Here is a 15,471-nt window from a genome sequence, read left to right as displayed (position 1 = left end):
CCAGGGGCGGCTCCGCCGAACTGTTGCTGCTGACGCTGTCTGCAGCGGGCCTCAGGCGTGCACGCTGTCCGCGCCGGGGCGAGGGGCGTGAGGGGCGAGCGAGCTCTGTGGGGCTACCCGCAGCGCCCCAGGTGGGGCGGGGTGCCCACGCTCAGTTTGTGCTCCCCCCCATCATCTCTCACGGCTGTGCAGCAGGAAAGAGCACTCTGAGGGGATTGCCGGGGCAACGCGCCCCGAGCCCGGGGGGGCTGGTGACACGGGCGGAGTGATTCCAGTGACACTTAGCAGCACCATCCAGTGACAGGAGTGCAGAAAGCCGCGTTCCCGTCGCCTTTCCCTATGGGCCCTGCTGGGGGGCTGGCGCTACCAGCCGCACAGATAAAACACACCAAGTACCCTTCCCCGACAACAGCAGTCTGACGCACGAAAGTCACCGGCGTCGCGGCTCTGGGCGCACGGAAAGCCTGAGGCTCCGGTTAAGCCGACACAAGCTCTCCAGCCTCCGTTCCCCGGAGCCCGACGAGGCACCCACTCCCACAGCACTCCCAGCAGCTCCGCGGCGAAACGCCACGCCCTACCGGCTGGGTTCCAACGCAATCCCCTCACGGTCCCCGCAGATCCCGCCCGCAGCTCCGCTAGCCACTCCCCGGGGCGGTGAACACATTGCGCACAGCAGCTTCGGCACGCCACACCACACGCCACAGCACGTTTTGGGTCCTGGCAGCCCCTGCGCTCTCGGGCTCGGCAGCGTCCTCGCTCTGTCCTCCCCAAGTCCCCGGCTTTGGGCTGCGTGGAACATGGCGGAGCTGGAGCTAGGGCAGCACTGCGGGGTGGCGGATTGCAGACAACTTGGTAAGGGACCGCACGGTGGGGACCGCGGGCAGCCGCTGATGGGAGCGCTAGGCCGGGGCCGGGGCAGTGAGGCTACAGTGGCCGTGAGGGGGTTGCGAGGTGTTTCCCCCTCGGAGCGTCCTCCGGCCTGCTGCAGCCCTGCACGACCCACTGCCAGGGCCTGTCGCTTCAGCTGTGTCACTGGGCGGTTTGGTCCCTGCTTTGCCAGCCGTCATTATGCTGTTTTTCCGTTCTTCACCCTTGCTTGCCTTCGCTGATCTCGGGAAATTATGTTAGGGGAATGTAACCGTTCAGTAAGAGGCCGCAAAAAAATCTTGGAATGAAAGCTTTGTGGTGCGACCACTCGGTCTTATAGAGGAAGTGACCAAGATCTTTGGACTTGAGATTTGCAGTCCAGTCTTATGGTGGTCCATTAAGACCAAATCTGAAGAATGGAGAACTGGAGTAATGACCTGGAGGTGGGTGTTTGCTGCCAGGGGTGATGAGATTTTATCGGTAGGAACTGGTGGGGGATGTGTGCAGAGACTTAAGAAGTATGTGCAGTTTAAATTGCACAAAAACAGTGTGTGTGATATGAAGGACAGAGAGGAAGGAGCAGGATCATCAGGACTGTTAAATGGAGGAGACTTTAGGCTTTTTGGAAGAGGTATCATCTCCTCCAGTTGGCAACCCATCTAATAAAAATGTAAATTGTCCACTTCTCCAGCAGTCAGTAAACAGTATTCTGAATGGTCTCACAATAAATTAATTTTTTTAGCAAAACTGTTAAGTTTGATGGCTAGCCACATGTTTCAGATTTTTATATTGACACACACACCACCCCTCCCCCCAATTTTTAAAGCATAGTGCCAGCTTCTGGAATATATAATTTACTTACTCGTATGTTTTTCAGTAATATTAACTAGGGGAGTTAACAGTGTAACTGTGTTACAAAAGCCACTTCTGGGTACTGTGTAGATGCAGTTACTAAGTGTCCTTGTAAAGATACCTACTTCATGGTACAGGTAAGCAAAAGTTAATAATGTAAAAATTAAGCTAGAAAGTATTACCAAATCAATGACCATGTTGTCTAAGTGAAAACAAAACTCTTTGTTACAGATTTTCTCCCCTTTGTATGTGATGGCTGTTCAGGCATCTTCTGGTAAGTTCGTAGAATCGTAGAGTATCTCAAATTAGAAGGGCCCCAAAGGATCGCCGAGTCCAACTCCCTGGTCCTCGCAAAACTAAACCATATGACTAGGAGCATTATCCAGACATTCCTTGTACTCTGACAGGCTCAGTGCTGTGACTGCTTCCCTGGGGAGTGTGTTCTGAGAGGGAGGTTCCCTTTCAGTGAAGAACCCTTTCATAATGCCCAGTCTGAAATTGCCCTGACACAGTTTCATTCCATTTCCTCATGTCCTGTTGCTGATCACCCAGGAGAAGAGATCAGCACTTCCCCTTCCACTGTCCACCTTGGGGAAGTAACAGACCGCAATGGGGTCACCCCTCAGCCTTCTCTAAGCTGAACAACCCAGGTAACGTCAGCCACTCCTCATATGTCTTGCCCTCAAGGCCTTTCACCATCTTAGTCACCAACCTTGGGACACACTGTAATGCTTTCATGTCCATATATTGAGGCACCCAAAACTGCACACAGTAATTGAGGAGAGGCTACAGCAGTGCAGTGAAGAGGGGGACAGTTGCCTCCCTCAACTCTTTAGCTATGCTCTGCTTAATGTACTCCAGGGCACAGTTGGCCCTTTTGGCTGCCATGGCACACTGTTGACTCATAATTTGCCATCAACCCTGACCCCAGATCTGCACTCCATCCTCTTGTCCCCCAGATTGTATGTATAACCAGGATTACCTCATACCAGGTGGAGAATCTGGCACTTGCTCTTGTTAAATTTCATATGGTTGGTGACTGCTCAGCTCTCTAGTCTATCCAGATCTCGCTGTAATGCCTCTCTACCCATGAGGCAGTCAACAACTCCTCCTAGTTTAGTATCATCAACAAACTGACTTAATGTACATTTGATTCTTGTGACCAGATCATTTATGGAAATATTAAAGAGCACTGGCCCTAAAATTGAACCCTGGAGAACCCAGTGGTGACTGGCTGCCAGCCTGATGTAAACCCATTTACTATTAACTCTTTAAGCCTGACCTGATCACCTGTTGCTCAGCCATCATACTATGAACTTGTCTAGCTGCGTGCTGGACATTTTGACCAGAAGGATACTGTAAAAGACAGTTTGCTAAAATCTAAACCCACCCACCACATCTGCTGGCTTCCCTAGGTCAATTAGGCAGGTGATCTTGTCATAAAAGGAGATTAAGTTAGTTTTCCTGTAAGATTTCAGTGTGACAGTTGTGCAGACCTAAGTGTTATATAAAAGGTTCTGTGACTCCATTCAGATACATTTAATTAAAAGTAGTTGCTTCTTTGAAGTTGCCACTTTCTTCCCAAGCTGCTGTTATGGAGCTTTGAAATCAGTGGGATTATCCTTAGGATACAGGTAGTTTATTTTGGAAGGCATCTAATTTAGGCCCTGTTTTGTACTGATTTGTTTTTGGTGGAGGGAGCAGGGTGTTCTTGTAGGGGAAAAAAAAAAAAGAAAGTTTCTTCCAAGGTTCAAATCAGGGCTTGCACTTTGATTTACACTTCAAATTAGCAGAGGCCAGCTGAGATCAAATCAGATTGACTACAAGCAGATTTCCTTTTTAATGTCAGATGCCTTCAAGGGATTTCTGTTGCTGTGGGAGGTGATTCAAAATCCATTAAAACAGACAAACTCCAGTTGCTTTGAGCTGAATTCTTAAGCATGCTAGTGTCCTATTCTCTTGAAATGGCAGTGTTCAAGGCCAGGTTGGACAGAGCCTTGGGTGGCATGGTTTAGTGTGAGGTGTCCCTGCCCATGGAAGGGGGGTTGGAGCTAGATGATCTTAAGGTCCTTTCCAACCCTAACTATTCTATGATTCTGTGATTCTGTTCTATATCTTGGGCCATAAGTTCGAAGATCTAAATGTTTTACTTAGGAAGAATATGATCAATCCATTCACGATGTTAAGTGCATAGGTTAAAACAAATTTTGGAGAAGATTCATTATTTAACTGAAGTGTTGCCATGACAAAACTTGTCAGATCATTCTTTAAACACTTAAATGTTTTCACATGGAGTTTTCTTTTACTGAAATGTATATAACGTTGTGATATTTTCTTCTTTTGCCGCAAAGCCTTCAGCACAGAAGCCGGGATGCTCATGGGTGTTCTGAGGTAATCTAATAATATATGACTACCTTAAAATTCTGTGTAACTAAACCATCTATTTCCAGATAAGATATATACATACAGTGTATAATTATGAAATATTTAATATCTCATTGAGAATGTGACAAGCTTAAAAACTATTAATCTACTCTTTTTCTGTCTGTCAGAAGTAAACTGAGTTTGATTAGGATGATGGTTCTTTTTCTAACTGTGAGCTAAACTTAACCAGGACAAAAGTAGGAGAGAATTGCTGGACTAGTTTTGCCCACAGAATGGAGCTAGCACAGTTCTTTTGGAAAGCTGGGATGGTGACTTTTATCTGTAATATCTGTTTATTTACACAAAATATTTTGCACTAATACCTAGGTGAATATAAGAAACAATTCTATGAAACCAGATCAGCACAGATCTTACCCATGCTCATACAAGGACTGTAATGGAAAGGAGCTTTTGCCAGTTTTATGTCCTTACTGTGAAAAACATTTTTGTCTAAGGTGAGCAGAACAGAGTGTTTAAAAACCAATACTCATTCATTAGTATATGAAAAAAGTACTAAAAGTTTTGCACTGTTGTTTACAGACATCGGCATCAGTCAGACCATGAATGTGAGAAACTGGACACACCAAAACCTCAAATGGCTGCCACACAGCGGCTAGTTAAAAGTATTGTAGGCAAGTACAGTGGTTTATATATTCTGCAGTTTTCTTCAGAAGGTTATTTGAGCTTGTGGCCTCCTCTGAGGGTTCAGATTTAATCAAATAAGAAGATTTCCTTGTTTAAATAGCTCTAAACTCACATGTCACTATCTAATTTTGTTCATCTAAACTGAGACAACAGCAACATATGTCTATAAAGAGAATTTTTAAAGATTAAATAGGGCTCAGGTTTCTTTCAGAATTACACCCATACAAAGGCTAAGAAAATTGGGGCTGTTCAGCCTGGAGAAGAGAAGGCTGTGTGGAGACCTCATAGTAGCCTTCCAGTATCTGAAGGTGGCCTACAAGGATGCTGGGTAGGGACTCTTCATCAGGGGCTGTAGCAATAGGACAAGGTGCAGTGGATTCAAACTTAATCAGGGGGAATTTAGTTTAGCTATAAGGAAGAAATTCTTTATTGTGAGAGTGGTGAGTCACTGAAACAGGTTGCCCTGTTCCAGTTGTGAACACTCCATCCTTGGCAGTGTTCAAGGTCAGGCTGGACGGGGCTTTGAGCAACCTGGTCTAGTGGAAGGTGTCCCTGCTTATGGCAGGGGGGGGCTGGAATTAGATGATCTTAAGGTCCTTTCCAACCCTAACCATTCTATGATTGTTATCATTCAGGATACCTGATATCATGACGTTGGGAGGACATGAAAAGGATGGGAACCTTGGAGATGTAATGAGGCCAAATAGGCTAATTCCAAGATATACTACAGAGACGGCATGAGTCATCATATTAACAGTAATAATATTGTTCTTAGATTCTAAAAAAAGTGAGGAAGCAAAAAGCAAAAAATGCAGAGGACCAAAAAACAGTGCAATAGCAGCAAAAGTGGCATTAATGAAGCTGAAAATGCATGCGTGTGGGGACAAGTCCTTGCCTCAGGTCAGTAATGTTTGTTTTCAGTAGTGGAATTCTCAAAGGAAATGGAAAGCTTTGTAAATATCTTGATTTTCATCTAGTTCTCTCAGCTTGATTTTGGATTTAATTCCTCAAGACCACAACCATTTATATGTATGTTTCAGCCTGGTACCCAAAAGCAATCTCACTACTCTTAGATCTGTTATAATGTGTCTCTGGAATTTGGAGCAGTCAGGTCAAATTCCTTTATTTTATAGGAGAAATTTTATTTGTCTGCTACACAGGTGTCATCCAAGACTGCAGAAACAGACAAGTTCATTAATGTTGCAAGAATTTTTATGTGGGGATTCCTGGTACAATGATGACAGCAATCACAATTACTGTTTTCCCACCCAGGCTGAATTTGTTTGTTGGGGCATCACAGTGTACCGTGGGGCCTTAGCATAAGAATGTGCCTTTTAAGTATGAGTTTGGTAATTTGGAGGGTCAGGAGCGAGTATGCCAACTTAGGTTGGTACCAACATATTTTCAGGAACAGGTTCAGCTATGCACTCAGAATTAGCATCTGAAGATTGAGGGTGGTATAAACAATACCCACAGTTTGATTCATTACCCAGTTGAGAAATTATGTTTGTGAACTGAATTACATGATTATCATCCCGTTCTTGAAATAGTGAGAAAGAGGGTACAAATAAGGGTAAGTATAATACAGTGGGTGTTGTGATAATCTTTTTACAGCTGAGGTTTCCGTAAAACGATGGTTCCTTGGGTGAACTCCAGGTTTGTTCAGGCCAAAGAATCTGTCTAAGTACTGTTCAAGGACCTCAAGTGAAAAGAAATTACTCATTCTTGGGCATTATCCAAGCCTCAGTGAAAGTTAAAGGGAGTCTCCATTTAGAAACAGTTTTCCATATGTCCTTTTCTCAGGGCATATGTGACAGATACTTTAACCATCAAAGGGTATTTAATAGGAACAGTTTCACCCTGAGAAGAATGATGGGCTGACAGTGGGGGTTTTGGATGCATTATGGATTGGAGAGCAGGAAAATGAGCTTGTTCCACCAGGCATCCAGTCTGCTGGTTATGTAGGCATCAAACAGCTTCAGTTAGGGCTTTACCTCATCCTCCTGTATTTAAACTTTGTTCTAGAGCTCATTTTAGTAGACTATTACACTTCTTAACTGTTCCATTACTTTGGGGTCTGTGGGACCCTGGAACACCCGGGCAACCCCACAGTGTTCACACCATTTCTGGATTTATTTTTAAATGAGTGCCATTGTCAGAGTGCACAGCAGAGGGCATGGGAGGGCATTTCCCTAAGCGTGGTATTATTTCAACTCCAGTAAGGATATAACGCCAGCACTCAGGTGTTTGAGGGAGAAGTCTGACAAGCTATTTACCAAGTGGACCAAGGGACTTACTTTCTATCCCCCCTATCCATTTGGTCCGCAAAAAGGTGACTCCTGGCTGGAGCCTTGGTGTTGTTTCTTCATCAGTTGTTTCTTCATCAGTTGTTTCAATAGCCCAGTCACTGTTGCCCTGTATCTAGTTCACAGAATAGCCACACCAAATATATGTAGGTTTCCTGGTTCCATTTGCTATTTTCAGGGGGGGTTCATGATATTTTTCTTGGGTGTTTTTTTTTTTTTTTATAACTTGTGACACTGTTTTTCAAGAGACACTTTTTCCAGACTCACTATCAGTCTTTAATTTGGTTATACCAATTCTAAATCCTTTGCTGATAATTCACCTTTATATTTCTTCCTTTAACCTTTCAGCATATCTGTTCTCAATTTTCCATACTGCAGCTAATAGCCAGCACATTCCTTCCATCTGTCCTTCTTAACTTTACACATATATTTCCATTTTTTAAAACTCATTCCATATGGCTTTTGGATTGTGGCTTATTGGCTATTGCCACTTGTTGGGATTTTCCCATCTATTTTTTAAACCCCTTTCTCCAGAGTCCCATTTACTGGGAAAGTCAGTCATCACTCTGACCCAAGGGCTCTGCCAACTACACCAATTTATTCTGTCACCCAACAACGTGGGGACAGACATGTTCTTTCAGGGATCCCTGGCACAATGATGACAGCACTAAGTTGTTGTTAAATCTCTATTGTTTTAACAGAATTTGTTGATCAAAGTAGCACAGAATTTTTATAATCACAGTGTAGCACAGTTTTTTAACTGGTGTAGTGGATTTTATAGCACAGCTTAGCTTATTGTTCCTGATCACCTGGATCCTCTGCAGACTGGGTCAAGTGTTACTACTTGGTGTGCAGTATCAATATCGCAGTCATCTTCATTGGGGACTGTAGTGATAGGACAAGGGGTAACAGGTTAAAACTTAAACAGGGGAAATTTAGATTGGATATAAAGAAGAACTTCTTTACTGTTAGGGTGGTGAGGCACTGGAATGGGCTGCTCAGGGAAGTTGTGAATGCTCCATCCGTGGCAGTGTTCAAGGCTAGGTTGGACAGAGCCTTGGGTGACATGGTTTAGTGTGAGGTGTCCTTGCCCATGGCAGGGAGTTTGGAACTAGATGATCTTATTCTATGATTCTATGACTTGAAACATGTAAAAGAATACAAGTCACTTACTCAGTCCTTGGATGAAGCAGACGACAGTGGAAGCGTCCCTGGCCACTGACTGGGGGTTTTTCTGTCCAGCAGCAGTTCTGGTCCAAGTCCCACTTAGGGCTTGTAACTGCTTGATTTATGGACAGTGATCTGTATGCTGCTGCACTTCCCTGTTCTGTGACAGGCTCATCACCACTGGCTTGGCTGGGTGCCTGGGACCTTCAAGGCCAGCAAGGATGGGAGTAGTCGTCCTGGTGCCCAGGGACCTTGAGGCTGAAGGGGACGAAAAGGGGAGAAGTCCGCCTGGTGCGCAGGACCTTGAGGGCTATCAGCAGAGAGGGAGTGGGACTGATACATGACCAGTTTGGTCACAGAGAATTGCTATATAAAATGGCATTAGTTATACCAACGTTATTACCAGAGTGTGTCAGTCACAGGGATGCTTTTCACGCTGAGTAATGAGAGGCTTCTGACGCAGATAGGACACAGTTTGCACAACTCTATAGCAGTCATATTGGGCCTGTCTCATACACAACTTAGCTTTTGTTCTGCAAAGCTCCATTTTTATTTCTACTACTTAGATATAATAGGCATATATTGCATTGCTGGATGAAGTATGAAGGGCCTGAGGTTAGTTGTTCCTGCCTTTGGGTTGTAATAGGGTTTTGACAGTTGCTTTCAGCCTTTCATTTCTTTGATTTTCAAAGTTATTTCACATATTCCTTTATTGTTTCTCAACACTGTGGCCAGTCAAACCTGGTATTCAAGTCTTTTCCACATATCAGGATTATGTTGGGTTTAGAAACTCCTTGATTCTTTCATCAAGAGTTTCACTTTAGATCTGTACTTATACATCCTCTTAAAAGAACTGTATTTAAATTGGTTTTCACCATATTGTTATGTTGCAGCACATCACGTTCAGGCCCATTAAATTTATTTATAATACTGAGAACATACTATGTGATAGTGATAGTTTTATTGTTAGTTTTCATCTTAGCAGAGTGCATTTAATTACTGTTTTTAAAATAACTACAGCTATGCCATTATTGAGTCCTCTTATTAACTTCTTTTTTTATACTTTGTTATGCTTAGAAAACTGCTTATGCAGAAGTTGTAATACAAGGATCTGCTTATAGCATTCATCAGATAGCATCACTGTAATAAATATGTGCTGGAGGGAAAGTGATTAATTTAAAATATTGTGGAACATAATTTAAAATTACATAATTCCATAGTGATGGAACGCCTTATCCTTGGTGCCATCTTAAGGCATATCAAGCATAAGAGGGTTATGAGGGGCAGTCAACATGGCTTCACCAGGGGAAAATCATGTTTGACCAATCTCTTAGCCTTTTATGAGGAAATAACACGGTGGATGGATGATGGCAGAGCGGTGGATGTGGTCTACCTTGACTTCAGCAAAGCATTTGACACAGTCTCCCACAGCATCCTCACAGCTAAATTGAGGAAGTGTGGACTGGATGATCAGGTAGTGAGGTGGACTGTGAACTGGCTGAAGGAGAGAAGCCAGAGAGTTGTAGTCTATGGGGCTGAGTCTAGTTGGAGGCCTGTAACTAGTGGAGTGCCTCAAGGGTCAGTACTGGGACCAGTATTATTTAATATATTCATCAACGATTTAGATGAGGGAATTGAGTGTACTATCAGCAAGTTTGCTGATGACACTAAGCTGGGAGGAGTGGCTGACACGCCAGAAGGCTGTGCTGCCATCCAGCGAGACCTGGACAGGCTGGAGAGTTGGGCAGGGAATAACTTGATGAAATATAACAAGGGAAAGTGTAGAGTCCTGCATCTGGGCAGGAACAACCCCAGGCTCCAGTATAGGTTGGGGAACGACCTGTTAGAGAGCAGTGTAGGGGAGAGAGACCTGGGGGTCCTAGTGGACGACAGAATAACCATGAGCCAACACTGTGCCCTTGTGGCTAAGAAGGCCAATGGCATCCTGGGGTGTATTAGAAGGGGGGTGGTTAGTAGGTCGAGAGAGGTCCTCCTTCCCCTCTACTCTGCCCTGGTGAGACCCCATCTGGAATATTGTGTCCAGTTCTGGGCCCCTCAGTTCAAGAAGGACAGGGAGCTGCTGGAGAGAGTCCAGCGCAGGGTAACGAAGATGATTAAGGGAGTGGAGCATCTCCCTTATGAGGAAAGACTGAGGGAGCTGGGTCTCTATAGTTTGGAGGAGGCTGAGGGGTGACCTTATAAGTGTCTATAAATATATAAAGGGGGAGTGTCACGAGGATGGAGCCAGGCTCTACTCAGTGGCAAACAATGATAGGACAAGGGGTAATGGGTACAAACTGGAACACAAGAGGTTCCACTTAAACTTGAGAAGAAACTTCTTCTCAGTGAGGGTGACGGAACACTGGAACAGGCTGCCCAGGGAGGTTGTGGAGTCTCCTTCCCTGGAGACATTCAAAACCCGTCTGGACACATTCTTGTGTAACATTTTCTAGGTGTTCCTGCTCCGGCAGGGGGATTGGACTAGATGATCTTTCGAGGTCCCTTCCAATCTCTAACATACTGTGATACTGTGATACTGTGAAAAAATCCACCCTGAATATATGTAAGATATTTTTAAAAGTGACTTCCTAATTCCAAAGCTAGTAAACTCTAAAAAGTGTAGTACAAATTACTGTATGCTGATTTCTCTTACTATTCATTTTCTCATGTGGATATTAATTGTTTAATCATCCACAATAGTGATAATTCTGACTGATAAATTGAGCCTATTAATCTCCAGCACCCTCTATTTAAATTGCTAGACTCCTCCTAGCTGCCTTCTGACTACCTTGTTCTAGTTCGATAAGATTTTTTTGAATATGAATTTTCTGGAATGCCTCTTATGCACATCACTTCTCTCATCATGATTATAAAGAAGATTGACACATTTTCTTGGAGGTGCACAGGAAAAGGACAGGGGGCAATGGGCACAAGCTGCAACATGGGAAATTCCAATTAGATGATAGGAAGAAAAATCACAGTGAGGCTGGTCAGACTTTGGAACAAGCTCCTCTGAAAATTTGTGGAATCTCCTTCTCTGGGATGTTCAGAACTTCTTTGAGTCTGACTTGGATCAACCTGATCTACCTTTACAGTTAGGTCTAGCTTTAAACTTCCCCCTGCTTTGAGTATGGTTTTGGACCACATGACACCAGAGGTCCTCCTTCCTGACCTTTCTTATTCCACGATCAGGAAAATCAGGCTATCTTAGAAATACCTTTCCCTTGGCTTCTTTATTCAGATTAGCTTTCTGCAGATGATTGTTTCTTTTAGTGTCAGACCTGATACGAGTTACATACCTGACCAGCTCAAAACAGGAGGGCTATGCTGCAAAGTAGCATTAGTTGTTGGGTCCCTGCCCTACTGGTATTTTCTTGGATATGGCATAGAAATTCCAGGAGGTATATCCCATAGGTAGGGGTGCAACAGTAGAATGAGCTGGTTTGTGAGTTAAGTTCCAGTGGACTGGAGGAGCAACTGTAGAAAGTGTGGGGCACTGATAGCAGTTGGGTGATGTTGGCATGTGTCCGTAATAGAATGGCCACTGTGTTAGCTGGTTTACAAACTGCCATTTACATTTTGGCAAGATACAGGTCCTGCTTCCATTGCCCCTTTGTAATATTCCTAGATGTTAAAGATTTTCTTGTGTGTGGAGAGCATTCAAGTTTTGAGAAAAATGCACAGATTGAAAATCAACCTCAGCTTTATGAACACAGCTGGGGAAAACGTAGTTCTGTATTTTTCTAGGGAGGGTCTATGTAAATCATTTAAAAAGAAGACATCTGTCTTGTTTGATCATGTCTTGACTTGGGCTCAGCAAAAGCTGTTTTAACTGGTGAATACATCAGTCATGCTTGTGCTGTGTCTTCTGTTGAGTGTCAAGAAGAAATAACGTTGGAGAAGGGATTGTCCCGATCCCCTTCAAAACCTTTTCCTCACAGGTTACTTTTATTTTGGTCTATCTGATACTGAAAAAGTGTTTAGCACATAAAAGGTGGGAAAACGGGATGAAGGATTAGCTGGCCATGACTGGGAGTGTTGGTTTGTGAAACTGGCATTTCTGGTACAGTGAATTGTTCGGTTTTAACCGCCTTTGCATTCCAATTTGAGACATTATACTGCTGCCAAAAGACAGCACTGCTTATTTATATCCACCTTCTTCTCCCCAGAGTAGTTATTATTATCCAGCAAACCCAGGGCAGACACCTTTTCATGTCTCTCTATATGTAGCAGTCTAGCTGTGGGACTCTGGCTCAAGAAGATGTCTCCCTGAACTTCTCCCAGATGTCTCTCTGAACTTCTTGTCCATCATGCATGTGCCTGCAGCTGGAGGGGATTTGACTTGATGATCTCAGTCATTTATATTCTGCAGGAAACTGGGGCCTTGGTTTTGATGGAATAGTACAAGTTTGAGTTAGTAATTTGGGGGTTGAAATTTAAAGGTTTGTTTTTTTTTACTGAAAAATTGTTAATGTGTATGACTGGTATTATGTGCTGCTTCTGTGAATAATTTTTTGTTTATTTTTCATGTTTTTCTAGACAGAAAGAATTTATTTTCAAGTATTTTTGCCAAAGGGAAACAAAGAGAAAAGCAAGCCCATGTTCTTCTGCAGTAAGTGGAGTATTGGCAAAGTAGTAGATTTTGCAGCTTCCTTAACAAGCCTTAAAAATGACAACAACAAATCAACATCCCAGGTAAATCAGTAATAATAACAAACTTTTTCCAGGTTGTTGGATTTTGATTTTGTTTTGGTGGGTTTTTTTAACCACTCAGTCCCTCCCCCACCCTACTCCTTGCATCTCAAACAGGTAAATCCTGATGTTAATTTCTGTGCTGTTTGTTTTGCAGAAATTGAGATTATGCCATGCTGCTTCTGGAGAAGCCTTGCCATTTGAGCACACATTGGAAACATGGCTATCTGATAAAGACCATCCATTGTACAATGGCGGAAATATAATTTTGGAGTATCTTAATAATGATGTTCTATCTATAGAAGATACAGAGTCATACTTTAGTTAATCAGTAAATTATCACAAACAAAAAAAGATTTTTTAGTTTTTATTTTTTTTAGAAATGTGGTATTTAACAAAACCAAGTCCAGTTTTATTCTAAAGTCACTGGTATGCCAGGGTCTGTCCTCAGTTGTAAAAACGGACTTCCCATCAATTTCTCAATTTTTTGACTGTCACAAGAGCTATGTCCTGAAAGGAAAATTAGTTATATTATTAACTAATATCACAAATACTCACTTTCTATAATAAATTCTTGCTTTATTTAGCTGTATCATGTCAATAGTTTTTTCTTAAATTTTATATTTTATGTAAATTATGGGAAAAGTATGTGTTAAAATTGATAAATAATGAAAATGTAAACTTGCAGTATATCAGTTCTCTGAAGGAAAGAAACACACTACACTATTGCAGCATCTTTTCTGTATTTCATTGAGTTTGGCATCCAGCCCTGTCCATGCCCCTAGTCCATGTTTTCATCTCATAATAGTGTAACAACATTAGAAGGAAAGCTTTTTGAAATGAAAGTAAATTCACACAGATGTCTGTCTTCTGTTTGTAAATCTCAGCATTATTTTGTGATTAGAAGGAGGATATGAAAAGAGAACCTGAAATTATCCTTTTCTTATTCTTGTGTAGAAGAGGAAGAAATATGGTAAGAGAGGAAGAAATACAGCTCAGCTAGAAGCACAGCATTCCACAGCTTGCATTTTCATCCTGGCATTTCCAACCTTACATAAATCCATATTGTTTTCTCTTCAGCAGTCTGGAGTATTGACTTACTAAGGTGTAAAGCTGTTGTTTACAGTGATTGTACGTTAAGTTACACCTCTGGGTGCATAAGTATAGAATTAGTGGATTTCTCAATTGTCAGTGTCTTGAAGGTGTTTGCTGCTAATGAAGAAGATTGTTCAGAATATCACTAGTTGATGTGCTCCAGTTTTTGGATGTTGTGGTAGATTTCAAAGGTGGACTGTAAATTCAAAGCAAATGTAACAAAGAAGATCCATAAGATTACTTTTACAGCTGTTTCAAATTACTGCAACATAAACTTGCAATGTTACATGCGGTTTTACAGCCAGCACTTTCCTAACCATAAGTTCTGATGTATGACCAAGGAGCTTTACTTCATCCTTCTTGAGTGGACCTGTTACAACCTAAACTCATTCTGCAGTGGCCTTGACCCTCTAAGCTAGAGGAGCAGAACCCTTTCAAAACTGATCCCTCTAATTTTCTTTAATCTGTTTACAATTTTTTAGCCAATGTTCTTCATTTGGGAGGAGCTGAAAAGACAATCCTACAGTGACAGAAAGGACCGTGTATGAACAGGTGTAAACAGCAGTGGAAAGCCTAAGCTCCATTTGAAAAGCAGTATACATTTATACTGCTCTGTGGTGCTGTTCAGTATGAGTGAATTACTGAGGCAAACCTCATTATCAGATACTAAATAGGTTAGCAAGATTTTCAGCTGGAATAAGGTGCAGCATGTAAGGTATGATCTAGTGGATTCTGAATTGGGTGCAGTATTCAAAGTGAGAGAAGTCTCTGCCTCCCCCAGCCTGTCTCACTGCTTGATCAGTGTGACTCACCTTTCAAAGCATTTTAAAAGAGAAAGCTACCTTTCTTTTTCAGGCATGGACCGCTTTCTTTCAGGCAATGATCTTCATGTGCTGTTCTCATATTTGCAAAGATGTTTGGTCTGTGTGTGCACTGTGACTAGCATACTCAGTTAGTGCCTGGAGGTGTAACTGGGCCGCAGGGAGACTGAATGAATATTGTTCAAAAATGTCAGTATGATACATTTCAGGAACATTGTTCTGCCACTGCCAGAAGAAACTCTAAGGGGAGTACAGGAGGCATAAGACTAAGCAATATTGCTAGTCCTGTGGAAATGAAATTTTGCTTTGAAGAACATGAGGCAGAGAAGTGTACTCAGAGCAACAAGTGCAGGTGAACACTGCACCACAGTCTGTTGGGCAGTCACCAATCTGGATCTGGTGTTTTGGCTCATTTGGTTATCGTGTTCACTGAGAAAAATGGTCCTGGTTTTTCCCTAGTACATGCTTGCCTAAAAGGAACATTGTCTACTGTGTTACCGTATACCTAGATTCTGGTTCATTTGTACTGGTTTGAAAACAGCCATGCATGATGTACCCATTCTAGGCACAGCTGCAATAAAAAAACACATCGCAATGTAAGA

General features: G+C 42.7%; 1 protein-coding gene across 1 annotated transcript; it reads left to right on the top strand.

The window, feature by feature from the left end:
• Positions 1 to 780: 780 nt before the first annotated feature.
• On the top strand, positions 781 to 13,634 carry ZFAND1 (zinc finger AN1-type containing 1). Its single transcript, XM_057426210.1, has 8 exons — positions 781 to 852; positions 1,951 to 1,993; positions 4,071 to 4,110; positions 4,471 to 4,598; positions 4,684 to 4,775; positions 5,564 to 5,688; positions 12,801 to 12,956; positions 13,111 to 13,634. The coding sequence occupies exons 1-8, from the start codon at positions 798 to 800 to the stop codon at positions 13,279 to 13,281; spliced, it is 810 nt and encodes a 269-aa protein (XP_057282193.1). The 5' UTR covers positions 781 to 797; the 3' UTR covers positions 13,282 to 13,634.
• The last annotated feature ends 1,837 nt before the right edge of the window (positions 13,635 to 15,471 follow it).

Source organism: Pezoporus wallicus, unplaced genomic scaffold (genome assembly GCF_028554395.1).
Source record: "Pezoporus wallicus isolate ANWC-B61680 ecotype Strahan unplaced genomic scaffold, APGP_CSIRO_Pwel_v1 contig_4131, whole genome shotgun sequence".
NCBI classification, from domain to species: Eukaryota; Metazoa; Chordata; class Aves; order Psittaciformes; family Psittacidae; genus Pezoporus; species Pezoporus wallicus.
The sequence above is the reverse complement of the archived record's forward strand: the minus strand, read 5'-3'. Positions and strand labels throughout refer to the sequence as shown.

What these genes read in the sequence shown, in the direction of transcription:
- ZFAND1 (XM_057426210.1), top strand. Translation starts at nt 798, where the DNA reads ATGGCGGAGCTGGAGCTAGGGCAGCACTGCGGGGTGGCGGATTGCAGA. An exon ending in GGCTGTTCAGGCATCTTCTG is followed by an intron (nt 1,994 to 4,070) that starts GTAAGTTCGTAG and finishes TTTGCCGCAAAG; the next exon opens with CCTTCAGCACAGAAGCCGGG. An exon ending in GCTAGTTAAAAGTATTGTAG is followed by an intron (nt 4,776 to 5,563) that starts GCAAGTACAGTG and finishes TATTGTTCTTAG; the next exon opens with ATTCTAAAAAAAGTGAGGAA.